Source organism: Aspergillus glaucus (genome assembly GCF_001890805.1).
Source record: "Aspergillus glaucus CBS 516.65 unplaced genomic scaffold ASPGLscaffold_20, whole genome shotgun sequence".
Classification (NCBI taxonomy): Eukaryota; Fungi; Ascomycota; class Eurotiomycetes; order Eurotiales; family Aspergillaceae; genus Aspergillus; species Aspergillus glaucus.
In genome coordinates, this window is record NW_019170472.1 from 408,891 (window position 1) to 436,729 (window position 27,839).

The 27,839-nt window shown below is 48.5% G+C and overlaps 10 protein-coding genes across 10 annotated transcripts; 3 read left to right on the forward strand and 7 right to left on the reverse strand.

Moving 5' to 3' along the window:
* Nucleotides 1-731: 731 nt before the first annotated feature.
* On the reverse strand, nt 732-4,229 carry ASPGLDRAFT_50732 (uncharacterized protein). Its single transcript, XM_022547372.1, has one exon. It carries the CDS (start codon nt 3,912-3,914, stop codon nt 891-893), a length of 3,024 nt encoding a protein of 1,007 aa, XP_022397896.1. The 5' UTR covers nt 3,915-4,229; the 3' UTR covers nt 732-890.
* A 421-nt stretch (nt 4,230-4,650) lies between these two features.
* dprC lies at nt 4,651-5,787 on the reverse strand. The gene is made up of 2 exons (XM_022547373.1): nt 4,940-5,787; nt 4,651-4,882 (listed from the first exon to the last, which is right to left on the reverse strand). Exons 1-2 carry the CDS (start codon nt 5,708-5,710, stop codon nt 4,748-4,750), a joined length of 906 nt encoding a protein of 301 aa, XP_022397897.1. The 5' UTR covers nt 5,711-5,787; the 3' UTR covers nt 4,651-4,747.
* Nucleotides 5,788-6,184: 397 nt separating this feature from the next.
* ASPGLDRAFT_84627 (uncharacterized protein) lies at nt 6,185-7,371 on the forward strand (the record flags this gene model as incomplete). Its single annotated transcript, XM_022550287.1, has 3 exons — nt 6,185-6,625; nt 7,058-7,130; nt 7,165-7,371. Exons 1-3 carry the CDS (start codon nt 6,225-6,227, stop codon nt 7,369-7,371), a joined length of 681 nt encoding a protein of 226 aa, XP_022397898.1. The 5' UTR covers nt 6,185-6,224.
* A 298-nt stretch (nt 7,372-7,669) lies between these two features.
* ASPGLDRAFT_111959 (sulfotransferase family protein) lies at nt 7,670-8,421 on the reverse strand (the record flags this gene model as incomplete). The annotated part of the gene is made up of 2 exons (XM_022539596.1): nt 7,670-8,283; nt 8,334-8,421. Coding segments are annotated over 2 exons (702 nt in total), but the record flags the coding sequence as incomplete, so codon positions are not given.
* Nucleotides 8,422-10,310: 1,889 nt separating this feature from the next.
* ASPGLDRAFT_50735 (uncharacterized protein) lies at nt 10,311-11,209 on the reverse strand (the record flags this gene model as incomplete). The annotated part of the gene is made up of 3 exons (XM_022547374.1): nt 10,311-10,869; nt 10,942-11,059; nt 11,193-11,209. 3 exons carry the CDS (start codon nt 11,207-11,209, stop codon nt 10,741-10,743), a joined length of 264 nt encoding a protein of 87 aa, XP_022397900.1. The 3' UTR covers nt 10,311-10,740.
* A 1,497-nt stretch (nt 11,210-12,706) lies between these two features.
* Nucleotides 12,707-13,063, forward strand: ASPGLDRAFT_97077 (uncharacterized protein; the record flags this gene model as incomplete). The annotated part of the gene is made up of 1 exon (XM_022550598.1): nt 12,707-13,063. A coding segment is annotated over one exon (357 nt), but the record flags the coding sequence as incomplete, so codon positions are not given.
* A 521-nt stretch (nt 13,064-13,584) lies between these two features.
* On the forward strand, nt 13,585-14,315 carry ASPGLDRAFT_60505 (uncharacterized protein; the record flags this gene model as incomplete). The annotated part of the gene is made up of 2 exons (XM_022548439.1): nt 13,585-13,629; nt 13,695-14,315. The coding sequence occupies 2 exons, from the start codon at nt 13,585-13,587 to the stop codon at nt 14,244-14,246; spliced, it is 597 nt and encodes a 198-aa protein (XP_022397902.1). The 3' UTR covers nt 14,247-14,315.
* Nucleotides 14,316-14,556: 241 nt separating this feature from the next.
* Nucleotides 14,557-15,935, reverse strand: ASPGLDRAFT_1500826 (uncharacterized protein; the record flags this gene model as incomplete). The annotated part of the gene is made up of 8 exons (XM_022542102.1): nt 14,557-14,865; nt 14,896-14,993; nt 15,172; nt 15,202-15,333; nt 15,394-15,461; nt 15,579-15,671; nt 15,734-15,772; nt 15,815-15,935. 8 exons carry the CDS (start codon nt 15,933-15,935, stop codon nt 14,557-14,559), a joined length of 861 nt encoding a protein of 286 aa, XP_022397903.1.
* Nucleotides 15,936-17,883: 1,948 nt separating this feature from the next.
* ASPGLDRAFT_177665 (SDR family NAD(P)-dependent oxidoreductase) lies at nt 17,884-19,199 on the reverse strand. The gene is made up of 2 exons (XM_022542905.1): nt 18,999-19,199; nt 17,884-18,953 (listed from the first exon to the last, which is right to left on the reverse strand). The coding sequence occupies exons 1-2, from the start codon at nt 19,192-19,194 to the stop codon at nt 18,118-18,120; spliced, it is 1,032 nt and encodes a 343-aa protein (XP_022397904.1). The 5' UTR covers nt 19,195-19,199; the 3' UTR covers nt 17,884-18,117.
* Nucleotides 19,200-19,240: 41 nt separating this feature from the next.
* On the reverse strand, nt 19,241-20,703 carry ASPGLDRAFT_177669 (NADP-dependent oxidoreductase). Its single transcript, XM_022542906.1, has 2 exons — nt 19,655-20,703; nt 19,241-19,606 (listed from the first exon to the last, which is right to left on the reverse strand). Exons 1-2 carry the CDS (start codon nt 20,489-20,491, stop codon nt 19,373-19,375), a joined length of 1,071 nt encoding a protein of 356 aa, XP_022397905.1. The 5' UTR covers nt 20,492-20,703; the 3' UTR covers nt 19,241-19,372.
* Nucleotides 20,704-27,839: the final 7,136 nt, after the last annotated feature.

A 27,839-nucleotide genomic window follows, 5' to 3' on the forward strand; every position in this document is an offset into this window, starting at 1 on the left:
ACTTTTCGCGATACTTTTTTTTTTTTTTTTTTTTTTTTTGCAAGATCTGACAGGGAATGGATTAGTGATACAGTACTTATACTTAACTTGACACAAGTGGAAAAGAAAAGAATAATGATTTATTACAGACTTACAATAAATAGTAAGTATCTAAATAGTATGAGACCACAGACAAAGCACGGTTGCAAGTAAGGATCATGATGCTACATTTGGCTGATGGGCAAGAACACTTTTATAACACTTTGTAAGTAGGGATCATCTACTGTTGTCATCCTAAGCAGTAAGCCTTTGTGACAATTGGTTCTATGCCCTTAGTATTTTCCGCATGGCCCTTGCTTGCTCCTGGGATTTTTCAGACTCCTAGGAGTCCTGGACTAGGGTAATCTCTGGAGTGAATTGAATCTTCCTGGGAGCTTAGTTTACTCCACTATCTCTGGGGAGAAGTTGGCATGGTAAGAAGCAGAGCAGAAGGAATGATGACCTGAATTCCCTGTTCCATTGATGGTACCATCGCTTCGTTGAGGGGGGTCAAAGGGGGAACGGTCAAAAGTGCTACAAAGAAAAGTGGACACAGGTGATACTCTAGCGCGGTGCGTTTTATTGAGGCTATCTTAGTCAGGCTACTCACCCCTCTGCTCAGGCTACTCAGGGCGTGCTCAGGGCACGCTCAGGTCTACGCAGTGAGCAAAAAGCGGCGAGGGGTGAGCACTAAAACGGAAAGAGAAAGCCTCCGAGCTGTCCAGAAAAACAAGTATGTATGTAGTAAATACAGCTCTGATGCATCTAGATATCCAAAACAAACAAGATGCCAATCATAAATCATAAAATAGGCCAAAGCCAAAGCCAAAGTCAAGCGAATGGGGTATCATTAACATATAGTAACACGATCATTAAACAGGTATATCATGGACATGGTCCGCCGTAGCAGTTCCCTCTGTTGTTTTATGTTCAGCCTCGTCCTCACGCCGGGGCTCAGGAGTAGGGCTCGAGCCATTAGGCATATAAGTACTCTCAGCGGGTTTTCCTGCATTCTCCTCAGACTCATCCGGCACTCCCAATCCAACACCCATCTTCCTCCCTCTGACTAGCGCCAACAAACACTGTCCCATTCCCTCTAGATCACCCATCAATCCCACGTGTCCGCGATCCGTCTTTACCATGCCATCCTTGATAACCCGGTATCCGGGCGGTAGCATCGCCGCACTAGCAAGACAGACACCATCACCAGCCGCGAACGCGAGGTCGTCATACGCGTCTTGACGCTTGATCTGTTCCTTCGACTCGACTCTCGCCCCGTAAACAGTGGGAACGGATTTCCCGAAAATCACAGAGAATGGCGGATATCTATTCTCCGCCTGATGGGATTCCTGGAAAACAAGGTCGTCTTTGAAACGGCGGACATCTGCCAATGTGCGCTCGAGGTAACTCATCGCCAGCCCGCGCGGGATGTTCGTTGTCGAAGCGATTTTGGGCTGCGTGGCACCGCGGGGGTGTGCGGTGGGACCGACCAGCCCGGCCAGGGCGGGTTTCATGGCGGAGGCTTTGCTTTGGTGTTCGTGTGGGGGGTTTGCGGCGGCGTAGCGGGATGGGTGGTGGTGGTGGATGCTTGGGGTGAGGTCTGGTTGGCCGGTTTCGTAGGTTTGGGATTGGGATTGGGGTTGTTGCTGGGACTCGGCTTGGGGCTGAGGTTGCTGGGGTTGGGATGGTTGCTGCTGGAGCATGTCTGTTGAGGATGACATGTCTGATTGATATTCCTGCGCGGAGTCCGATTCCTCTGGGAAGCTGCCGTTACGCATGCTGAGTCGCTTTGCCAGTATCGGCAGGTTATCCATCAAGTTCCTGCCCGTAGGCGGAAGAGCGAAATTGACACATGGCGACAGACGATACTCATCCCAAGCCTGGGGCGAGAAAAAGTCCACAGGATATTCCTCCTTAGTTTGTTTATTAAAAAAGCAATGCCCATCCTCAGGAAGCAGCGCAAAGCTAGTCCGGAAACTAAAGTTGACCTGTGCCGTAAGCACGCGCGAACTCAACAAGACTTCATCGCCGTTGCGCAACGGGCCAAGAATGTTGACGCAGTGTTGCGGAGCGCCCGCATAGACAACCCCCGCAAATAGCTCGGGCCGCTGGTTCACGGCATGCCGGGCGATTAGGCCCCCAAGACTGTGCGCTATGACGTAGGCCCCGCGCTTTTCCCGCGGGACGTCTGGTGCATTGCACGGAAGGCCTTCGAGATGCTTGATCAGTCTTTGCGAGAGTAGATGCGGACTTAGACGCCAGTCGTATCCAAAGTCCTGGACTCGAAGGTCGCCGTTGAGGGCGTTGTCGCACTTTTGCAGTCGCTTCATCAACCGGCGGCAGATGTCTACCGGGCCAACATGAGAGAGAATACCGGAGGGTATAACACGCTCCTCCATCTTCTCTTCATCCTCTGGGTTGAACCCAACCTCGAGGTCCACCTTGCGCAGATTCAGTCCGACCTTCATCGGTACCCATAACTGGCGATGCGGCGGTTTGGCAGACCGCAGAATCGAACCTCGGTAGCCGCCCATGACGACAACGTCGCCAGTCAATTCCTCCATGGCCTCGGTTAGCGCGGGGTACGTATTAAACTGAGTATTGGCACGTTGCTGGCGAGCGTGTTCCTCTTGCACAGATAGAGACGAATCGACCTCCGCAGAATACTCCTGACCCTTGCGTTGGGAAACATCTTGGAAAAATGGCTTATACCCCCAGTCAGCCCGGATATCATGCAGGTTGAACGACGGTATGCTGAGCAGCCGGCTACTCGAGTCCTGCAGACTATCCTTGATAGCCTTGAACCGACTGTTGACCTGCGAGTGTATATGCTCAAACTGCGGACGATGATCGAGAGACGAGACCGTCGACGAAGCTCGCAAATACAACGAGTGATCTGAGGAAGTCCTCCTCAGCAGCGGCGGCGCCCCAGGTCCACCCGCACTAGGCCGGCGAGTAAACGAATGCTTCGCAGCCGTCGAATTCCTAAGTGACTGCAACTCGGAGATCGGTTCATCGCCTGCACTATCCACACCTCCGTTCATGTTAGACTCAGACTTCCTCCTCTGCGACAAGATTGCCTCTGGTGGTGGTAGATCCGTTATCCGCTGCTCAGGGGCCAGACTGGCCGACGGAGGCGGTTTGGCCATTATCTGACTGCGAGGACGAGTATTCTGCGCGGACGAATTGGAGCGAAACGAAAGCGACGACCGACGAGTCAACGAACCCAGGTCCGGAAAGAACTTTTTAAGATTCAAATTCGCAATGGTATCGCCCGACAGCGCCCGGGGACGTTTGGGTAGATTACCCAGAATCGACCGAGTAAAGCTTGTCCGCGAACCGCCATTATCCTTGGGTAACCGTGTATCATCCGAATATGTCACCTCTTTCCCTTGACTCTGTACCGCGTGTACCGGTTCAGAATCCTGTTTCCGATGTCTCGATTGCTGCTGCTGTAGCTGCGGACTCCGATCCGGAACAGTCGTCGACGCCCTACTCGGCATCTTCTCCTTTACCGGCTCCGGCTCAGCAGTAATATCCGACAAATACAGCCCATCCGAATGAACCAAATCCGGCACCGCGAAATACCCCCCATCCCGCTCCATAATCCGGTTCTTTTCTTCCGCGGGCGTACTCCATGCCTTCATCCGAGTCTGAGCACGACTCATACTGACACCGACCACGTCACCGGCTTCATCTTCGGCGGCCTGGGGGGCAGGCTCATCGCTATCGGAGCTGGTAGCTGCTGCGGTGGTGTTCGCGGATGTATTTGCTTTTGCGGCCGCGGCTGCGGGGGAAAGCGAGGAACGGGGACGGGGAGTTTTGACGCCATTGACAGGGAGATGCTTGTTGTGATTGCGGAGGGGATCCCGGTCGTCTGCTGCAGGGACTGGCATGGTGGAAGGGGAGGAAGGAAGGAGTGACGAGCTGCTATGCGAGCGGTATATATACAGTTGTCACCGCATGTAGTTGGAATTCAAAGAAGGACGGCCGGGACAGGATTGAAAGGAATATAAATATGTATAATGAAAATGGCTAACTGGAGAATGATAGTTAGCATGAGGGAGAGGAGTAAGAATAAGAAAAAGAAAAAGAATAAGAATAAGAATAAGAATACGAATACGTAGGAGTATCCGGAGTTGGGAGAGAAGAAGAATGCATTGGGAAGGCGATGATGTTGACACCCAAACTTGAGGCTGAACGACTTACCTGTACAGACCGCTTTTCTTTTTTTATTGGTAGAGAATAAGAATAAGAATAGTCTCTATTCAACTATCCTCTTCATAATAAATATGGATATTATATCAGACTGACCGAGGCTGCGGCGAAAGTAAAAAAAAAAAAAAAAAAAAAAAAAAAAAAAAGTTTGGGTCCACTGCACAGCCTCCGGAGTCGTCGGAAGGAGGGAAATTGAACATATTCAAGCATAAATTGGCATAGCAAGAGTGTTAACATCACGAGTCATTGCATTACTATTCTGTGTAGTAGAACAGTAATGAATTGTAGACGAAGGAAGCTTTCTGGCCAATGATGAAGTCATCGAACGGGTGTTCATCACTTCATACCCCGGATAATGCTAAGACTACTCAAAATGTAGGTTAAATACAGTGATGCTTGATTTAGATATATATAGAATGGATTAATTCAATATAATTCAATAAAATACAAATAATTACTGGTATCCTCCGTAGCAATCATAACTCATCAATAAAATATAATCACATGTAAATCACCGCGACAGTCCAGACCTCATCTCATCTTCACCCTTCCGGGCAATGCCCTGGTTCTTCTCAACACCCTCCGGACTGCCGAATGTCCGATCAACCGCAGCGTTCAACGCACCACGCAGACTCTCTCCGGCGCCCTGCATCTGTTAGCAATGCACTCTGTACCCCATACATATAACCGGACAATAACTCACATGAACACCCGAATATGCATTCTGAATCCCCTTCCCGAAATCGTCCCCCACACGTCCCGCCTTGCTGTCTTCCGTTCCAGCAGACTTATTCGCCGTGCTGGATGCATACTCGGCCCGATAGTCCTGTGAGCTCGGGTTGTAGCTATCCCCGGAATGACTGGGTTGGTACCCCGCGCCACTAGTCGAATACCCAGACCCGGTAGCAGGGTTATACCCCGTCGTGTTAGGGTCATAATGCGAGCGCGTATCCCTCACTCCAGGGGCACCACCGGCACCTCCCGTCGAGGAACCACCACCCGCGATACTCCCCGCTGCAGCATCAGGCGTGGTATCCGCATACGTAGCCGTCCGTCCAGCACCGGAGCCAGTCATATTCGTGGACTTGGTCGTTGTATTCCCCGTTTGGCTGTCAACGCGGGGATCAAGCTTGTTCAAGATCGACGATCGATGCGGTCCGCTGTTCCTGGTGTTCTCCGGGTTGGACACCCCCTGGTTTGTGCCTGGGTGGACGGTTCCCGAGGTTGTTGTTCCCGGTGCGTATTGTGCGCGGTTGTTCAGGTCGCTGTCGACGCGGGGGTCTGCTGCGTTGCCCGTGTCGGTGCGGTGCGGGCCTGCGGCTGAAGGTGCTGGACCGGTGCGTGGATCTGTGGTGTTGGCTGCGGTGCCGGTGCCAGTCTCGCCAATGTAGGTTCCGGTTGGTGTGGTTGAGTTGAGATCTTGGTTGGGGTTTCCAAAGGAAGAGGTGTAGTAGGGAGGTTGTGTGCTAGCCATTTTGTATTGTAGTCTCAGTTGGTTTGTCTCACTCGAACTTAGTTGTTTAAATTCGCCTTCTACCAGTCTAAATATACCCAGTTAAAATGAAGTGAGGAACCTCGACATCATCGCTTTGCTGGTGACGTCATTCTGAGCACAATCAAGGGACGCGCAGCCAGAACATCATGTTGAGTACATTTATAGAAACAGATCTGCTGTATGCAAATCATATTCTTGCTTTTAAACATTGCCAAGTTTTACCCCCACGGTACGGGAAATAGATTAATGGGAACTTGCTCTCTTTTCTGGGTGTATTCTATCGAGTGACGTCATTGCACTCATGTTTGTGCAGATTATTAATTTATACGGCTAGTTAACTAGTTAGTTAGCATAGTTATGCAGACGATACAGACAATGACCATAGAGAGTGATGGTAGTTGTTTATCGGTATAGCAGCCCGTGATGCCACGGCTTTGCGACATTCCCCTCGAACTCCTATATTCTATATTGTTCCTACTAGACCCATTTGTTCATGGTAAATCCCGATGACTGGAACCTCGCCCGTGACCTTTTTGAACATGCAGATTCAGACAATGAATTCTCTGGATTCGACAATCTCCACCGTTTTTCCATCGAGACTGAAGATATCGAAACCGGTATTGCGGCTTGCAGCGAGTATGGCAGCGTCTTCAGCATGGCGAAGGAGGTCCAAATCGTGCACATAAACGACATAGACATGAGCCCATCCAAGATGCAACCTCATTCATCACCAATCGAGCATCTCTATATCCTCGAAGGTGAAATGGGACCAGAGGCAATGCGGGTGTTTATCCAGAGTTGCAGAACCCTCCGCGCATTCAACTACACCTATGGAAAGATCGATATCTTCGAGGAGCATTTCAGGCCATTAGAGGCTGTTCAGCTGCTTCTTGGGTGTTGTGACGGCTCAACGACCAGACAAACATTGCCAACATGCCAAAAGATGCCATACAAGCAATATGGACAAACAAGGGCTCAAGCCGCATCGCACAAAGGCTTATATAGAGACTGCACTCGCCAGATAGATTTCCTCTCCTTTTTCCTTCCCAGATTCGATATTCTCGTTGATGGCTACAATAGTCAAGATAGGAATTCAGTTCGTTATTATCTTCTATTCCGAGCCCGTGACAGGTGTCATCGGAAAACACTTGAGGAGCTGACGATGTTGTATGGTGATGACTGCCAACTATGGTATGATTTTTCGGCCAGTGAATGGTATATGGGTACGGAACTGCGGGGTTTTATGAAATTGACGACCCTGAGGAGTGGCATGCATAGTTTACTGGGTTTACTTCAACCGCATTCGGTAGTAATGGAACAGTACAGAACAAAATCCGGTGTGGAAACTCCAGATCTAGTGAATGTGCTGCCGGGAGTCATTGGAGCGGTTGACAATTCTGTATGCAGATGAAAGGATTGTTCCTCATTTGCAGAGTGTCACGGAAGTTCGCGTACAGCAGTTTCCAAATTTGAAGAAGGTTGGCATTGGATTCTGTCAAGAGGCAATGGAGAGAAACGTGGAATTACAGATGGAGGGAGTGGAGTTGACCATGCTGTATCAGTCCAAGCCAGAGCGAGCTGCCTATGTCTACGATAGAGAGGGTTTTTCATGGCTAGGGTCACCGGTTTTCAGACCTTGAATCTTATCTTAATAAATGTAGTTACAAATACGGTCATTTGATGAGGTAGGATGGTGTGGGGAGTTTCAAGATATATCCAGGTGGGGTGGGTATGGATATGGTTATTGAAATAGTTATGAAAAAGAACGGTGTCTCTAGATTCCGGTATGTATAGATACATATCATTTTTACTGTGCAATAGTAGTATACACAATCACGGCTAACCCTGATAATACAACCAACCCACCGTTCCCATCGCCCCCACAACCCCCATCCCCAACCACCTCGCAATCGTCCACCAAGCCTCCCTCTGCGCAATCTCAATATGCTCCTGAAACTCCGCCGTCGGATACGCCCTCGGCCACGGCTCATCCGGCACCTCCTCCCCCAAAAACCCACACAACTCCTCCCACCCATCCTTCCCAATCTCAAACTCCAACAACTGCTCCCTCGGAATCGCACTCCGAATCTTCTCATAATGCTCCAAATACTTCTCCTTCGTGACCTCCTCGCGAAAATCCCCGTTACAGAAAGTCCTCCACACAAGGTCTGACGTCTGATACAACGGCCCGATACACGTTGAATCGACGTACTGCCAGAACCTGAAAAACGGCATCTGCACGAACTTAAACACAGTCCTATTGGCCGATTTCACCCACGAGTCCACGTCGCGCTTTGTCAGGATGATTTTCGCATCTGGGTATGCACGGTGTAGATCCGCCCAGAACAGGCATGCTGGGACATCCAGACAGGCGTCGTAGGGCCCGAGGAGGCGGTCGAATTCTTCGCGGCCGTAGGGCTTTTTGTCGCCGGGGTTGAAGAAGTTGCATTGTAGGGCTTCGATCCAGAGGTTGAAGTCGCGGGGTGGGGTTTTGAAGCATTCCGAGCCGTGGTAGGGGTTTAGGCCGAGTTTGCGGAGGGCGATGGTCATTGCTGATATCGTTAGCATTCTCGTATACTAATCAAAGTAACAGGAGCTGTACAACTCGTCCCCGTCCGTGCCATCCCCATACACAACACCCGCATGGGCTTCACCCGCGTATTCGGCTCACTATCAATTAACCGACTCATATCGAAATACTCCGCAAAAAAGGATATCAAGTGAAAATTAAAAAATCCAGTTGGCAAACAGGATCCGCAGCTCCTTTAAATACCTGCGAAAATCCGGCCCGCTCCATAACTGAGTTCCTGAATTAGCTTTTAGCGTGGGATATTACTGTAAAACCCCGTTATCAGCAACTGGCCACGCTGTCCAAATTACAACTCCATATAAAATTGCTTAATACTCCATTACTAGCAAGTTGCTTAAATTCTCCCCTCCTCCCATATAAAATTGCTAATATAGGAGTAACCAAAATAGGCTATTTTGACTTCATCCCTCCCTTCCGCAATGCCAAAGCAAACCCGTCAACCTATTTTAAACAGCCAAAAGGCTGCCCTCTCGAGCCCAGCATCAACTTAAGCTGCATTTATCAAACATCGCACTGAAAATCTGGTTTGAAACCACCTATAATCAGTCAATCAACCCATCCTCTGTATCCCGAATCATTTCATCCGATTCCGCCTCCTTTGATGAAGCCACTAACCGCCACCAAGAGAAGCGACGACGTACTGAGAGCTGGCCAGAATTATGGACTCAACGTGCAGAGGAGTATATATCAATATCTCAGGAGGTTATATGGGAGAAAGCAAGGCAATATTGGCAAACTATCTATCCAGGAAGGGAGATGCCTTCTGTCAGCAATGGCTGGCTCCGTGACTTTCAATCATGCTGGAGTATTCGACAGAATATACAGCATGGTGAAAGTGGTAGTCTCTCCTAAGATGCTGGTGCTGAGATGGCTAGAATCTGTCAAGTTTTAAGCACTTATGCACCTCAAGATATCTATAATTGCGATGAGACAAGCCTATATCGGAGGAAGATCCCCGACCGGAGTTTATCAACACGCCCACTTCCTGGACGAAAGAAAGATAAAGCAAGAATTAGCATCCTATTCTGCTGCAATCCAGACGCCTCAGAGCGCATTCCTATCTGGTTTATTGGAACTGCAAGAAGGCCAAAGGCTTTTGTGACTGCTGGAATCAATGTTGAAAATCTTGGATGTGTTTGGCGGAGTAATAAAAAGGCCTAGATGACTGGAGAGATCCTTAAAGAATGGCTTATATGGTTTGACAAGAAGATGACTGGGAGAAAGGTTGTTCTTCTTTTGGATAACTTCTCTGCGCATGAGGCTGCATTCAGAGATATAGGGCCACAGCTACAGAATACTCTAGTCATCTAGCTTCCTTGCAACTCAACCACACGATATCAACCTCTAGACCAGGGAATTATCCGGACTTGGAAAGCATACTGGCGCCGGCAATGGGTTCTTTTCATGATGGATCAATTTGATAAAGGATATGATCCTTTGTCAACTATGACAATCCTTCAGGCTGTCCGATGGGCTATTCCAGCATAGAATCTGGATTTGGCAGGGAATACCATTCGGATCTGCTTTAAAAAGGCTTTTTCCTCTGAGGATATGAGAGAAATATGCTGTCAGGCAGTTATCAATGAGATTACTTGTGGAATTCAGCAACTGCAGGTGTCGAATAACATCCAGGATGCCATGGATATACACCAGTTCCTAAATCCAGAAGAAGAGCAGGTTGACGACAGGTGGATGGAAATAAGGCCTTAATCCAGCAACTTCTCTTCCATGAGAGGACTCTTGAGAGAAAGAAGGTTAGCAGACAGTAGCAGAGTGATATACGAGACTTCTTTTGTAATTAGATGGTGCCTATATATATATATTTATAGCAGCAAGCTCATATAATCCGATATAAGCAATACTCCGTTATAAGCAATTTCCGCGACCTGCCGAAATAGTTGCTTATAACGGGGTTTTACAGTAGCCAAGAAGATGTCTTCGGATGTGTCGGATTGTCTGACCTGCTCTGGTTTGCCAAGACCCGGGGGCGTGGTTTGATCGTGGCTGACCGTGGTTTATATACATCATAGAATATTTGTAGTTGGTACGAGTACTTCTCAGGAGACAATTACCATTAACTAGTCCACTCATTTGGGAGTTTGAGAAGGCAACTCAGTACACATCAAATCTGCATGCAGCTATGCAGCTACGAAACGAAGATACCCCACACTAAGAATAGGGCTCAGTTATTACAGGACAACGGGCAATAAAAGATGTATCAGGTAGTTGCTTATTCCATTGACAAAGCTAGCTCAGTGAAGCAACCGAAAGCAAAGACCCAACGACGCAACTCCAAGTAACTGAAAAGCTCATATGTAATGGCAAGAAACCCAGCATGGCGTATCCGAAAATCACCATATCCATATTCCAGACGTTGAAGACCGTATCTCATCAAGCCGTACTCGTATCGAGTCGATGTTCACTTGCCGGTGTTCGACTGCTGGCCGTTGTTGGACTGGGAGTTAGACGAAGCGTTCGCGTTGCGGTCTCCAGCGGACTGGGCTCTCGCGGCAAAGGAACTAGCGCCAGTGTTGTGTCCGGCCTGGGCCTGTTAAAGCAAGAGATTATCAGAACATAGTCCTGGATATATCTAGATAAGAAGGGGGAGGGGAAGACTTACCTGGGAGTGCTGGATGCGAGACGCATCGCCTTTGGTCATCTGGTTAGGCATCTTGGATGTAGATGGTTGGTGGTTGTTGGAAAGTGGAAGTAGTCGGTTGAGAAGTTGGTTGATGAAGCTGTGTTGGAAGCGTAGAGAGAGGATGATGAGAGTATGAAGAGGAGAGGAAGAACGGTGGGAGAGAAGGTGGTATTTAAGTTCTTTGACAGCCCATCAGGTGATGTTTGTTTGACCTTATTTGTATATAATGCTTTCCATGGGCTTCCATTATTCACTTTCTATCATTCACCACAACCTAAAGCAATGGAAGCTTTGTCATTCATCAGCATAGAAAGAAACCAAGATGTCATCCGAGTAATAATATTCAATCTGGGGTTGCCATCGAGGTACAAATTGCACTACCAAGCCTTATAGTGAGTTGAAATAGAAACCAAGACAATAGCAGACCAACGACTCCAATATAGCGTCATGTATCAAATTTGGACTGCTAACCGTTGATTAGAAGTCAGCGAACCAGGTATAAAGCATGTCGGCAAATGCAAAACAAAAAACATCGATTTTCAAGTAAAAGAGCCGGTCTTTGGGCCCAGGAAAATTCCTGTTTTCCGAAAGTTCGCCATCAATACTTCCCAACTCATTCCCATGTTCTCTTGGTGATCAAAATGTCTCCCTTTATGCTTAGTCTGGACCTTTCCTTGCCAGAAGAACGACCGATTGATCTTGTCCTAAGATCAACGCCAAAGGAAATCACAAAGTCGCTGAGCCACGGCGCATGGTCTTCTGCCATGTATACACGACGCGAGCCTGCCGGTACATCAATAGGGATACCAGATTCAACCAGAATAGAGATTATAGTCGGATTTTTTTACGAAATAGCTGCGTCCATTGCTTCCCTGAAGATTTTCCACTGAGTAGATGCTGGAATGTGGGAATTTATGACTTCTTGGAGTGAAGCATCGAAGCAAATGCACTTGGCACCCACTAGCAGCATGCAAAAAGGCATTTGCACAGCTGGCGCCATAACCGAGCAGTATTTGAACTACTTCTTGATGACCATTCAGAGGGGCAAGGCCCACAGGGGTTCCATGGCGGGTGCAAACGTTCATATCTGCTCTGTACTCTAGAAGAAGACTGACTATTCTGGCGTGTCCCTTAGCAGCGGCGATAGCAAGGAGAAAACTACAACGCCTTTCTTGATAGAACACATTCACATCAGCGCCCTCTATCAGCAGCATTCGTACTAGCGCTTCTCGGTTATGACCGACGGCTTCGTAGAGCATGCTCTGCTGCAATCCCTCTGGCAGCTCTTGTGACGGCCTGGTCATGTTGGCTGGCTGTCACGTGAGTTGCAGTTGTTTGCTTTATTGATAACTACAGCGTTACCTCCTTTCTTCCTTCCTCATGTCAATTATTCTCGTCGATAGCTACCTAGGTAGAACACATGAGTTGATGTTTCATTAACCTGGCTGAGCTCCGTGACAGCTCTGAGGTAGATCTATTAGCACTTCGAAGAAGTTCAAGAGTATCTAAATGACCCCCTTAATTTAAATAAAATCCCACCATGTCGGATATCGAAACGATTACCACCCTCATCAAGCAAGGCCAGATTGCCCCAGTAGAACAACTCCTCTGCACCCCTCCAATCACATACCCCGATATTTTGAAGCTACTTCGGGCATCTATCAAAGCTATGAATATCGATATTCTGCAACATATCCTCGACACCTTCAAGCCAGAAACCGAAAGACATATTTAACGGAATGAAGTTGTGATGCAATCATTGCACCCCGGCCGAGCCGAAGCATTCAAGTTTCTGTATGAATACAACCCACCGATAATAACAAGGCACCTAGATCATATTGGAGATGCTCTTGGTTATGCAGTTCTGGGTGATAACATCCCATTGGCATCCTTTATTCTCAGTCAGGCTGGCACTGACCCAAATAAAAGCCTGCTGCTTTATAAACCTCCAATTGGATCTGCTGCGTATTTTGGGAATTACGAAATGCTAGAATTACTCTTGAAGCATGGTGCCCGGATCAATGGCACATATACAGTTTATCAGGCTATGGAGAGTGGCAGTGTGGACATGCTTTCCTTCTTGATGAGCAAAAAGGATGTGGATATTAACATGGTCCAGCCAGTTGAGAAGAATGAGGAGCTTGTTCCTGGGCCAGTGCTACATCTTGTGGTTCAAGCGAGAAATAAGAAAATTATACGCGTCTTGGTCAAGAAGTTTGGAGCTGACCCGTTGGTTAAGGATCAATGTGGGAAAACAGCTGTGGATTGGGCAAGGTATATGAGTGATCGTAATATCTGTAGACAGTTTGATCCGACATATAGATTATTATTTAATCAAGTTTATAGTCCAATCCAACATATAGACAATGCCAGATTGTCTAATCAGCTAGCACTCCACGGGACTTTTTATTTCGAGTTATAATGTATACTATTAAGGCTGTGCGGGAAAATACTAGGAGATCACAGCCTCCGAGCCTTGTGCTTCTATTTCTATCTTGATATCAAACGCCTCATTTCACACTTACTCCCGCGCCTGGACCTAGTCGCTCTGCATATTTATGACGGTATTAGACAGTAAAACCTCTCTACCCCATTAATATCGCACTTGCAAGCAATTCAATCATGTCCGCCGTTCTCCTCTTTTGCACTGCCCAGGTGCCAGCGCAAGTACGTTCACCACCCAATATCAAATTCCAACATACATGAATCCCCTGACCTAACCTCTCCCTCAGCTTATCAACAAACTCATGGAAGACTGCACCCTCCCGGATCCCGACTTCGCAGTGAACTTCTTTAGCCTAGTCCGCATCCCCGACCAACCCGACGTCGACGACTGGGCGACCGACCCCCCAGTCAACAATTTCACAACCGGTTTCCTGGGCAAGAAAGACACTGAATTGCGCCGGTTTCCCACAGAGCGCATTCCACAGATGGAACATGGACAGACTGTTGACAAGAGCTGGATTGCCGTTTTAGATGAGCAGTCTATGAGCACGGAGACGGCTGTTCTGCATAACTCGTATGCGAGGAATCTTTGGGATAAAGTTCGTCCGGGGGCGCACGTTCCTGCTGGTGGAGAGGTCTTTGGGGATGGCCGGATTTGGTGGAAATGGCACGTTCCGTTTAAACACTCGTGGACGTTTTATAATAGCTTTGAAAGTGATCCTACCGCTATGACGTTGAACCTGTATGCGAGGCCGGAGCTGCATAAGGATGAAGTGGTGGATATGGATACCGTACAGAAGATCATGGATGGTGAAATGACAATAGAGGACCTTAATTAAGCCCGGGATGTCAAGTATTAATATCACTCTGTTCCTGTATGCTATACAAAGATTTCCACCCTAGTCAAGTCCTTTAGCAAAGTCAAGTGCATATATGTACAGATTTTTATTACCTATAGATGTAAATGTCAGATTAATAAGGAACCTCTCAGTACCCTTATCCAGCTAATTCATGACTACGAAGATCATCCCCCCATAGCTCAGCTCGCACCTTACTCTGAGCTCCCAACTCCCCCCGCACTTCTGTCGCCGGCAATTCTCTTGGAATACCATCGTTTCTCGATGCTGCAGCTGCAGCATAATAGCCAGGCTACGGTTCCTCCTTCGCGGTCTGCTGTTGATATGCAGCCGCCTGGCTCTGCTTCCGGCGCCGGAATAGGAAGAGGGAAATCAGTGCCACTATGGCAGCGACACCGGCTACACCGCCGACAACACCGCCAGCTATGGCGCCTTTGTTTGTTGAGTTTGATGCGCTGGGAGAGGGAGTTGGTGTTGATGCGGTTGAAGTGTTGGAGACGAATAGGGATTTCAAGGCCGGGTCAGCCCATGTGGATGGGTAGGGGGATTCTTTTATGTCGTTGGATGTTGAGAATGGGATGGAGTATGATGATAACGAAGGCTGTTGACTGAAAGTGTGAGTGAAACACACATCGAATTCCGTCCGGTCCACTTCGGACAGTGCATCATATAGGAATACAGGTTCACTGTAGCAGCCAGCACTTGAATTGATCGCCCAGGCTAAGCGGCCTCCAATTCCCAGAATTTGCCGGCCGTATGGTTGGCAAACATAGTGTCATGCGACCCTCAGTTAGCGAGCCAGCGCGGTACCATTTGAAGGATGGAATAGAAAGGTAGAACTTGGTGGTTGTAAGTTTGGAGAGGAAATTAATTAGGGGCTTGGTGACAGACACATCGGTTAGCACACCCTGGGATTCAAATCAGCCCCTCCAATAACATAGATTTGATATGACGAGGAGGATTCATCGTGCACAACGGCAGCGCAGAATTGGGTTCTAGATGCCACGGTGCCGGTGGTTGATCGATTGTACCATTTGTCTTGGGCAATGTCGTAAACCTGAATGTGGTCCTATGGGTTCTAGTCCAATGTCAGCAGCAGTTCTGATATGGCAGAAAAGAAAAGACTAACCGAACCCAAAGTAGCGTTGGCTCCTTTAGCAATAGAAGGAACTTCACCACCCATATAGACCAGGATTCCTTGATTTCCGAAAGGAAGGTACACCAATGCCCCCTGCTAAACAGCTGTATACGGGGAATCAAGCAACGTAAATTGCCCTGTCGTGGTGTTCAATTGGTACATCTTGTTCGAATAACTCTTGGTATCGTCGTCGTAAAGAGGGGATGTATCACTACTCTGGTAACCGCCTAACCAGTATGCCGCTTGAATATCTGGCGCATCGATGTACGCTGTTGGATTTCTTTTGATTAGCCTCGATGTTCTTCTGAAGAGAAGGAGGATAAGTGGCTACCTCCGTCTGTAAGCCGTGGCGGGTCAACATCACTCTCCCCTACCCCCTAAGACTTGCTCGTAATATCATAAGTCCCTATACCACCGTCAACTGATGTCGTTCCAAGTCCTGCGCCTCCATAAGCGTACAGTATAGTGTTGTCCTGGTCCGACCACAGTGCTTGGCCTTTGAGGTTCGGAAAAGAGCTATTAATCAGGCTCATCTTGTAGTTTGCGCCATCGTTGAGAGAGACTCGGGAGCCGAGGTCGAGGGTGACGAGATAATTGTCCGTATCGAAGGAATAATGAGTATTCGGAATTTAGAGCCAAGGGTATTTATGCGCACGCGAAGCATTTTGGTCGGCCTCAACAAGACCGTCGAGGTCAATCATGTACAAAACACCATCGACGATGTTCGATGGATTAACGTCAGACAATTGTTCCTGAGCTGGGTTCTGTCTCTCTAGATCTTCACACCTGCAAATTTGTAACTCCGACAGAACCCGGCATCCTCCAAACTCATAAGTACTTTTTCGTTTCGAGATTTCTCCCGCCTGCGCGCGCAAAAGACACAGGCTGAGAATCCCGATCAATTGCAGTAACAGGACGTTTTTCATATTGATTAACAGTACATCAATGGGCGTCCCAATGGTTGGAGAGCCGGTTCTTGCAGAGAAAAAAAGGAAAGAGGAAAGAGGCAGACAGAGAGATCGAGGAGACTCGACTACGTACTAGCAGGGAACGCGAACTTGGAGTTTGATTATGGATCAATTGCCCTACCAGCCTGTCAGGACTACCGAACGTGCCAGGATCCCTTCAGGCATAATCGCCAATTTCCCCGACAGACAGAATAATGTCAGATCTCCCACTCCGGGATATATAATAAGGGAAATGCAATAATGTGCCAGGACGAAAGCTCTGCTCCCTATTATGAGCATCCCGAAAAGGCAGCACCTGCGCCGCATTTCTTCTGCCGCTGATCGTGATCGAATCGGGAGACTAGTGCGCGCGGAAATGTGCCAAAAGACGCCGGGCCTCCACGCCGGCGCTACGAATCGCAAAGGGTCTCGAAGGTTAATACCTTTTGTCTTTAGTGCCTGAAGATTGAGCGTTGGTCACTGGTCGTTACAAATCTCGGCATACCTGAGTTAGCGCGTGATAGCCAGAGCGTGTCCCATCGATTCTAGTCGCATAGTTCTTTGTTTATCCCCCACAATAACGGTGTCTCTGCAGGTGCAGAAAATAATACGAAGTGTTGGTGATAAAAGCCCACCAAAGTGCTGACTGATCACTGTAGGGTTGGTTTCCCGATATGGCTAGTTCGACATCCGGCTTCAAAGCAGCCAACAACCATCCGGTAACCATCAAACTTGCTGTAAACCTACCCTGAGCCATAAAGTCTGTCGCTGGAGTTACCTGAGTTCCGGTATATCACTTTGTCATGACAAAAGGCACCGCCTATCCCAGTCTTAGCTCCGTTACTACTCCGTACTTCCACGACTATCATGGACACACAGCCACGACTAACAGACGGTCCTTTCTCCGGACTACCTCAAGACTGCTGGACGATTATCGAAAGGCACCTCTCACCCAAAGATCTCATCTCTGTATCAACAACATGTCGGAGTTTACGAGCTTTTACGGAGCACCTCGTTTATCGGGACATCTCCTGGTCGTGGGATCCCACCGAGCTCCCTTTGAGGCACCTACTGCAACTTCTCCGGACTTTCATGGAGCGACCAGATTTGGCCTCTTAGATTGCGCATGTTAGTTTGCTTTCCTCAGCCGATCCATGGTCCCTCTCGGAAAGATGCGATATGGATTGGCGTCGAGAGTCGAGCTCCAGAAATTTTGCACCTGTTGTGGAAGAATCAATTGAGTTTGTAAATAAGCGCCATCTGGCCGGATACCCTGCGCGAAGTTGGCCTAAGAGACGATATGATAGCAACTCACGAGAATCGCTGGAATGAATCGAGGATTATCGATTGGGTGCACGATATGCTTTTGAACTAGCGAAACGCGGTTCCGCAACTGGAACGTATTGTTATTCGAGTTTGGGAGCAAATGTTATGACAATCTCTGGGAAGAGGACGAAAATCGATTACGAGAAAGGTGCAGGGAAGAAGGAATTCCGCTGGATATTGTGGCCGATGATCTTGGCCGGGTACTGTGGTGCAGACAGTTGTATAATGAGTTTTGATACATGTCTATGGAATTGACTAAAACCAAGCATCTGGATTCCGAAAGGCGACGACACCCTGGCCCCCTCCTTCTTTCTCTATTCATTCAGATACCCAGAATGCATCATTACGCTTTTTTCTTATCAATTTCTTGCTTCCCCTATCTAGATTCATGTCTCCACCTTTCGTATTATCAGAAAATGCACATAGCTGCTGAATATCTACCCTAAACCGACCCAGCAGCCAACACATACCCCCCATCAACAACAACCGTCTGTCCATTGAGATACTGGTTCGTCGCCGCAAACAACACCGCACTCCCCATATCCTCATCCTTCCCCGGCCGTCTCGCAGGAGTCTTCTTCTCATACTTTTCCTTCGGAATATAACTCTTCTGCATCTCATCACTCTCCCCGGTGGTCATTTCACTCGGAAACACACCAGGCGCGATATTATTGATTCTTATTGGTAGTCTTGATTCCGGTGAGCCGCTAATTTCGTTTGCAAGCATTTTGGTTAGATGAATCGCGGCTGCTTTGGATGCGTTATATGCGAAATGGTGCTGTGCTGTCTTGACGATCCCGGAGATGGAGGAGATGTTAATGACTGTGCTGGACCAGCCGTGATGCGTTTTTGAGCCGTTTTTGAGGAGGGGAAGGAAGGCGGTTGTCATGAAGAATAATTGCGGGACGTTTGTGCGATATACATCTTCCCAGTCTTTTATCGTTGCGTCTGGGTCGTCGAATAGGCTCTTGCGTAGGTCATTGGCGTTATCATGTTCCGTCGTTTGCGTATGGCTTGAGATACCGGCGTTGTTAATCAATATGGACAGATGAGATTCACGCTGTGAAATGGCATCCGCTAGGTTTTGAATTGACTCTTTGGATGTAATATCCGCCGGAACGGGAATGATGGACCCGGGGATCTCTTTGCCGTAGAGCTCAGCCACGCGATTGAGTTTTTCCTCTGTACGGCCCGTAATGTAGACCTTTGCGCCGTTGACGGCGAGTGTTTGTGTAGCCATTAGGCCTATGCCGGTGCCACCGCCGGATATGAGGGCAACTATGCTTGTTAGCTCTGAGCATCGAAGAGGAAGGTTGTACGTACCTTTATCCTTGACATTGAAGAGGTTGTCGAGTTTGAATTGTTGGTTATTTTGCTGGGCCTTTTGCCTCAATGAATCAGAAATTGCGTTATGGCATCTTGATGTTGAGAATGAGCTGGTTTGAATCGGGATTGCTCTTGGTTGATAGGCGAATTGGCGGAGCCGTGCACTTGTTGCTAAGCGTCGAGATACGAACATTTTGCACTACAGCTGATTGAAAATGCAATTAAATATTTAAGAGGATGAATACAGAAAAATTAAATTGAATAAACCACGCGGTTTTATGTAGTTCTTGTTCAGTATCAATCCGCTTGGATCAGTATGACGTCGACGGGTATACTTGGATTCGGACATTACGATTAATATACAATCACGCTCACAGTCGAGCCTTCTCCTCAACTGGAGTAACCTCAACCATCATCTTGCCCGTATTTGCGCCCTCGTACAAGTTCACCAATGCCCGTGGTGCCGCCTCCAGACCTCCGGGGACGATGTGCTCCCTGCGTTTGAGTTTACCCTGCGACAACCACGTCGCCAGATCATTAAGGGCTGTAGAGTATTTCTTTGCGTAGTCGAACACGATAAATCCCTTCATGGTGACTCGTTGCGACTGTTCCGGTTAGCTGTGCTCAGGAAAAAGACGTAGTAGAAAACTCACAATAACCGTCATGAAACTGGCCGGACCCTGCGGCTTGGCAGCATTGTATTGACTGATGGCACCGCAAATGGCAAACCGAGCATCGCGAGCCGCGCGTGCCAGACAAGCATCGAGAATCTCACCTCCCACATTGTCGAAGAACACATCAATATACTCCGGAGTAGCCTCCTTCAACTGCTTCTTCCAATCCGCATCCTTGTAGTTAACAGCAGCATCAAAGCCCAACTCCTTAACCAAGAAGTCACACTTGTCTGCGCTGCCAGCCAATCCAACAACGCGCTTCGCACCCTTGATCTTCGCAATCTGTCCGGCAACCATACCTGTCGCACCAGCCGCACCAGACACAACAACCGTATTCCCAGGCTGCGGCTGCCCAACCTCCAACATACCAAAGTACGCCGTGAGACCCGTCATGCCCAGAACAGACATGGCGTCCGTAGGCCGACCACCAGCCGGCACGGTAACCTTCTGCGCCTCCTTAGCCCCCAGAAGCGCATACTCCTGCCAGCCCGAGTACGCAACGACCCAGTCACCCGAGGCGTATTGGGATGTGAGGTCCGCGCCCACGGCTACGACCTGGGCGATGCTCTGGCCGCGCATGACGCTGCCGCGCTCGACGGGAGCAATGTAGGAGCGTTTGGCTGTGAGCCATTGGCGCATGGCGGGGTCGAGGGAGAGATAGTGTACGCGAACGAGGACTTTGTCCTGGGGGATGGATTCATTGCGGCCGTTGGGGAGGGAGGTGGTGTTTAGCTTGAAGGTGCCGTTGTCCAACGAGGGGTTGATGGCCGGCGAGGGCGTATTTGCGTAGATGACCTGACGGTTAGAGAGGGACATATTGTCTGTGATAATGAGAAAACGAAAGATGGATTAAGGACCAAGTTAGATATGGAAAGACAGCAGGACTTTATACGCAATCAGTGCTGAGGCCAAAGAACCTCGGGATTTCCCAATTCAGCCAAAGGGCCGTGTTATGTATTAATTCTTCGGCCTGTCCGTCTGTCTCCTTTTTGGGATTTTACCGAAATCTGCAGACCGTAATTCCTTTCCCAGAGATTTTGTGAGCAACTTGTCTTGTTTTGTTGTATTCCGAGTCTTGTAGAATAGTCTGGAGAGAATAGGCGATCTGTACAAATTGCATAATTTACTGCTGAGTCATGCACATAATTTATGTATGACATCATATCGATATCAGTCACGTACTATTCCAAAAATGGTTAGTGTACATAAACTCGAATCTGCCCTATCTAGTCCGTGTCAGCAGAGGAGTCGACAGCGAAAATTAAATCGACGTAGCGCTCAGGCTGGATCAGAAGTCAGTGGATGGGTTTACGTGCTGAACTTGTCTTGGGCCGTGGGTGTGAGGAATCTATGAGCTTGCCCGCTTGATGCGGAAGATTTAGAATGTCCAGCTATAGGGAACCGAAACCGAGAAATTAGATATTGAAAACGTTCTCATGATGTAGAGCATCGGGATTTCTCCCCATCATCCATATATATTCAGGTTGAACAGCAGTGAATTAGTGACAGATTCACTGTTGTCGGACCTAAAACAGAGACAGAAGATTCACTAAGTGAGTGAGAGAAAGTAGTGAAATACGTCCCATCCGTCTCTTCATAAAACTACCTGGGAATGCTACTCCTCAGATGATGAATCTCAATTTTTCATACAGCCTGGAGTGTTGTGGTCAATCGATTTACGAAACCCGTAACTGGTGACATTTGGTACACCTACGGGTTTGATGTGTACCCAGTGATGCACCAAAGCACGCCAAAGGAGAGCAGCTCCCCAACTTGGTTCAAGGAACTTGTTCTTTTCAATTGACTAGGCAATGCACCTAATCGACAGACCTTGACAATAGACTTTGGCCAGCACATTATCCCACGTCCCCTCACCCATATTCTGCGACACCGAGTATGAAGCCGTGGCGCTAAATTTTGCGACTATCATTCCGACCCTACAGCTCCTTTACTGTCCTTCTGTTTTCTGGTCCTGCTATACTGCTTTTGCCTTATACGATGGAAGCGAAAAGCATCAAGGAATGAGGTAGATATATACCCTACAGTATTCATCTATACAATAAATTCACCTTGGACAGAGGTCACGAGCGGGGAAAGGAGCTCGTTCCATCCACACTGCAGTGAGGGACTATAGATTGAATCTTAATGATTCCAGAGGATTTCCATCCTACAACGCAACCGAAAATCTGTCAACTCACGAACCTGTATACTCGAGCCGAAGCGCAAATGCGAGTGATCAGATACTATACACATACGAGTGTGCTACCGAATTTACCGAACCAGATAGCCTCATATTAATCAACGCCTCGATCGATACTAACCAACTGATGCACAGGGGTTGATGTGACCTTTCAGCCCTTTATCTGGAATGATGACCTGAAAAAAAGGCATCAATCGCGAGACCTGTTTGAAAGAGAGTGTTACTGATTGTAACACAGTTAATATCTAGTAACCGATGAAAGAATTGCATCGAGTGGGAAGCCAGCATATTCCTCGATTTCTCAACATATGCGGAGCCGGTCTCGGCCAGATCGCCAGATATATGAAGACAATGCAACAAATTCCTGGAACATGGCTTTTCAAGAATATAAATTGATCAATCCTCCTACATAAGGCCATGGAGGAGACCCTGACGTTATCTCCTCCAGTTGATCATCACTAGAGAGAGCAAGAACCCTTAGCGGGGCGATTAAAAGATATATGCAAAGGACACCCGTGATCTCATGCACTTCACAATGACACCTCCCCCCCCCCCAAGTCAAAGGCTCTTTTTCGCTCTGTGACTCGCTTCCCTCATTCCTAGGGAGGGACGCGCCCTTTCTGGGCAACACGTCCCCAGCACCGGGATCCCTGCCCATAATGATCAAACGGGCCTGCCATGGGTGGAATCTGTTGCGTCTTTCGTCCATGCGGCGAAGTACGCACGCTCTCTGAAATCTGGACTGATTTTCACGTGATGTTAATGGTCTATGGTCTGAAACCACCGCGAACGAGGCGCCCGGCGCTTGTTAAGAACCTGAGACCAGCTCAGCTGTAATAACCCTATCAGCTGCAGACATACACTGGGAAGATTTAATGCAACATGTCCCCAGCCTTCATTATGGTAGGTTTGGGTCATGCAGGGACGCAATCGGCTGTTTGTACAACAGCAGGCTCCTGAAAATTTGTTATAACCTACACAATGGACAACGTTTAGGCACCGACAGCAGTGATTCCGCCGGGACAAATCTGTGGATACGCCCAATGATCAACAACCCTATTCAGTTACAGTCATTTGACAATACAAAGTCAACCATTCCTCCTATAATAGGAGATAATGGGTGGAAATCGGACCATGATATCCTCTAATGCGTTACTGAAGCCCGTCGCCACGTCTACTCACGATCATACAATGCTCGTGACAACGCATTAAGCACCAGACTCCGAAAGATGAACCATAACGGATAGCACAGTTGACAACAGTAAACCCCGACAGGAGTGCTCTCGTCAGGACAAATCAATCCCTGGATACGCAAAGACAACACAGCAACCCTAGTCATATACGGTTTCCACAACCTCCCTAAAACGAAAATCATCTCTACTCTGTGTTAGGGGCCAGGCCCGGAGACACTAATGACTAGTTTGGCACAAAAGATTTCGTTGGGGAAAAGAGGAACAAATGCCCGATCGGGCGGCTCTATATACATGCGTGCGCAGTGCGGGTAAATAGTTCCTCCGATAGTTAACCTCTCCGTCCTGACTAAACATATCGCTTATGCGACAGGCGCAGCCTGTGACACTCTGCCCTAAATGCTCAGAGCAAGAATTGAGAGGGACACAATTCGCAAGAGGTCCGGTCCCATCCATAAAGCGCCGGATCTGGTGTCTTCGTGTTTGACACTCTTCAGAGCTTGTCTTAGATGCGTGGTCTTGTGAAGATTCTGAATTACAATTACACTTATCGCGAACTTGCATATCGCAGAGGCGCTCGAAGAGGAGCACCAGGTGATAGAAATGACTCTGCGCTTGTTTAATAATGAGCAATTAGGTGTCTTGTTCGCTGACACAACACATCGCGAGCCGCTATCGCTAAAATTATCCAGATTGTTGTCATATACAAACATTCCAGCTCGATTGAGACCGTAATGGTCAATTAACGGAGTACGGGTACAAAGTACACGTAGCTTCTCTGGAAAGGCGAGAGCACTATTACTCCCCATCAAGCCAGCACTGCCTTCTTCTCATCACTGCTGCTCTGATAAACACATACATGACACCAATCCGATTCCTGATCAAACGGAGCCGTATTCCAGAGACTAACAGAATGGAAAGTATGCAAATGCAATCTACCATACCTTTCCCAGCTATCGCACAGGAAGCTCTCATCGACCTCTGTTTACGGTATCACATCACCTCATGGAAAAAGGGGGCATAATATGATGTCACAGAGGAGAAGACCCTATGAGACTTCCCCATATCCAACCCTAAAGAACCATGTCTCCTTTTCCCGGGACTCTCTTTACATTGCATATTACATGCCTTGATCAAGGCAATTGGCGGAACGGGAAGATCGAGGGCAAACCCCCGTCCCAACTTTCTATAAATGCAGTGGTGTTGGATTACTCCGGTGAAGCGACGAAGGACATGACAGGTTGGTTTCAATCAGAAGAAGGCGATTGATTTGCAGAGCATGTGCAGCATGGTATGAGTTTGCTATCAATCTGTCAATCTGTCATATGCTGTCTTACATGCGTTGATCCTATAGACCTACCATATAGGAACACTACAAGACTACAACTATACTTTTGAGCATACTTAACAACTTGAAGTAATCATATAATTAAAGACCATACTAAAACAAAAACCAGTCTCAGCGAATCAAAACATAATCAAGTATGAAGAAACCAAAGCAAACCAGACACCCGAGTCCAGAGTCCAAGTCTAACTAAACTTAAAAAAAAAAAATATAAAAAAAAACTATACTGAATAACGATATGATAATCTCCTGATCACTCCGTGAAGCAAAAACGACTGCATGCTCAAATCAGATGAAATCAACTTTCCTGTTTCCCTTGCATGAATCAATCAATGATGGGGGTGTGACAAGATGAGTAAAAAGTATAATTGGCATTTGGTCCTCGAAAGGTAACCGGCCGAAAAGTATATCCAGAGAAGGAAAAGAGTTGATGAACGAGTGAAAAAAGACAAACGAAACAGCAGCGGGCGCGCTACCCGTATTGGTATATAAGTATCAATGTCAGTTCCGTATTTTACCCGCTTCCCGAACCTCATTGATGAACCCATCGTCATCACCGACCGACGAAAGAACCCAGTAATCCCCTTCCGACGCATGAGCGAGTTGTCCACCACCAAATCCTGCCGCAGGTGCCGCAGGCGCACTGTGTCGGTCCTTTGGCTTCGTACCCATATGACGCGGACCCCAACCGAGGATATTGCGCACGGCGATGCGGCTCTCGTCGTTGGGCGTAGTGAATCCGAACAACTGAGACTGGAGACAGCCCAGGACTGCGACGGCTGCGCGAATCATGATCCGGTCTCCTTCGAATACCCAGCAGTCCCACACGCGACTCAGGCGCTCCAGGTCGAGACCGTTTGAGAGAAGAGAGCGGAAGATCGGTTCCCAGATTTCTTCGTGGCTGAGTTTGAGGGTTTCGTAGAGGTGCGACGACAGGCGAGGGACCTTGTAGCGAAGCGTCGCCGACGCCAGTGTATAGGTCCGTTCAACAGCACCACGGTCCAGAGTAAGGAATGCCACGGGAAGTGGTCGGTTGAGGGCATTCGCCATGGCAAGGAATGCGGAAGCGGGTGATGGAAATTGAAGAACGAGCAGAGCTGCAATAGTGTGAAGGCCGTAAATGTAACCCACGTCACTGCGATACATCGAGTACGTCTGCAGGACATCAATCAACGTCTCCCGCAATGGTCCACCCTCCTGGAAGAGTTTCAAGTCCGGGAACGCCTTCGAGACATCCTCGTCGATCGCATCAAACCACTCCCGCATCCGTTTGTTGCTCTCCCCAGTATCACCATCAGACTTGGACCGTACATCCTTGGCCCGCTGTAATGCACGATGGTACGTTTCTTCTGTCAATGACAGTTCATTGCCAATCGCACGCTGCCAGGTTGCACCGCGGTTACGCGAGGGAATTCCACGCCACCACAGCTCCCGAGTACGGGGCTGAGCTATGACCTGGTCCCAGTTGGGGTATACGTATTCGTCCCAGATGTTTTTGAGCGTCTCACGGGTGTTATCCTTTTCACATTGCGCAGAAGCAGCCTTGGCCGCCCGTCGTTTGTCAGCCTCACGCGAGTAAGCCATCATCTGTTTGTACTCTTTTATATGCTTCTTTTCCTCCTTCTGGTTCTTCGGAGGGAGCCAACTCGGACGCGTTCGTGAGAGTACTCGTTCCTTTTCCTTGCTGATGGGAAGGGGGTCGATCATGATGTTGGACTTCTGTAACGGAGGCAGTTCAATCGGGGTCTTGGATCCATTTTTGGAATCGGTACTTGACCGTAGCGAGGATTGCCCACTCTGCAAGTTGTCTCCACGGCTGTGAGTTTTCTCTTCCGCGTGGAACTCCAGAGCTTCGGTGATGATCTTGGCTTCTTCGGACAAGTCGGACATCATGCTGTTGTAGGAATAAACACGCGGATTGCGAGGAGAGATCTGGCCTCGTTCAGGCCCAGCAGAGGTCGACCGGACTGATTGTCGGGTTCGAGACGCAGCGGGCGACGTAGCTGGCGACTTGGCCACTGACAGCTCCGACACCGAATGCGACAGTGGCAGAGGCCGCGGTGCAGCGTTGCGGCCATCGGGACTGGCACTGCGGGACGGATTACGCTCCTGCACGGGACGAGGCGAGATGGGCACATTCCAGAGACTGGCATCCTCGGGCAGCTCTTCATCGGAGTCGTGATATTCAGCCTCCAAATCCTTGACAGACTTGCGGTTCGGTTGCCAAGAATTGTTCCGGCTCAGCGGACGCGGGGTGCCGGGGGACAAGGCCAAGCTCTGCGTTGAAGGGGACGCTCCGAGGGTAGAATGAGGACGGAATGGCGATATAGAGCGGGCGCGCTGGTTCTGTGCTGTTGTCGAATGTCTTTTCTGGGTACCTCCGGCGCTAAGCTTTGAGGATGGTGTCGGAGTCGCGCTCAATGCACCATTAACATGGTTCTGCAAGGGCGGATACTGATTCCGCTTCGGCGTCGAAGTCAGGTCACGAGTCGTACTAGTCACAGCACCCTTGCCCTGAAGGCGGGCCGTAGACGAACGGTTTCTACCATACGGAGTAGCAGCAGCGGAATCGTTCATATACGACAACTCGGCGTCATCCTCGAGCCCAATGTCTTCGAAATTCGAGATATCGGTGAAGATGCCATCAGGACCGGATAGTTGCGAAGACGAGCGGAAAGATGAGGACTTGGAGGACTTGGAGCCGGACAGCTCAGGCGGGGAGTTCGGGGTTGTTGTGCAAATTGTCGTCATCTCATATAACTTGCTTTGCCTGAATCAGAAAAATCCAGAAGATTGTGTCGATCAGGATCGAGAAGGAATAAAAAGAGTAAGTAAGGGAGGACTCTTGGGAATGAGGAGATCGAAAACGAATGGACGGTCGGATGCGAGACCAGCGAAGGTGAACGAATGCAGAAAGACACCAAATCCGGCAGTGTCCTGAACCAAGTCAGAGGTCAGTAAACAGGAGGCCAGCAGATCCGGGGGGGAATAAGCCAAGAAAAGCAACGGAAGAAGGTGTTGCATTTGAGGTTCGACAAGGAGAAAAGAGGAAACACCGGAAATGAACCACCAACAGGGGTGATACTAGTACTTACTATTAGGTCAGGTATAGTCAATAGACAGGGAAAGAGAGTATAATATCAGTTAGAGAAAAGTCGACATATAATAATCTCTCCCAACACATCAGAAGAGTCCCGAAACAACAAAAAGAAAGAGTGAAGATGTGGAAAGAGAAGCAAGAAAGAAGAGAGACAAAAGAAGGTTCGAATGATGGAAGTTGGGGATGTGACGGTATTGTACATACCCGTATCGTACAGGTTTAGAGCCTCAGGCCACAGCAGACGCGGTCTAGCCAATCTGCTTTGTTACCATACGGGTACAGCCGTAGAGACACTATCATTGGCCCAATCTTGATCGCGTGCCATGGTT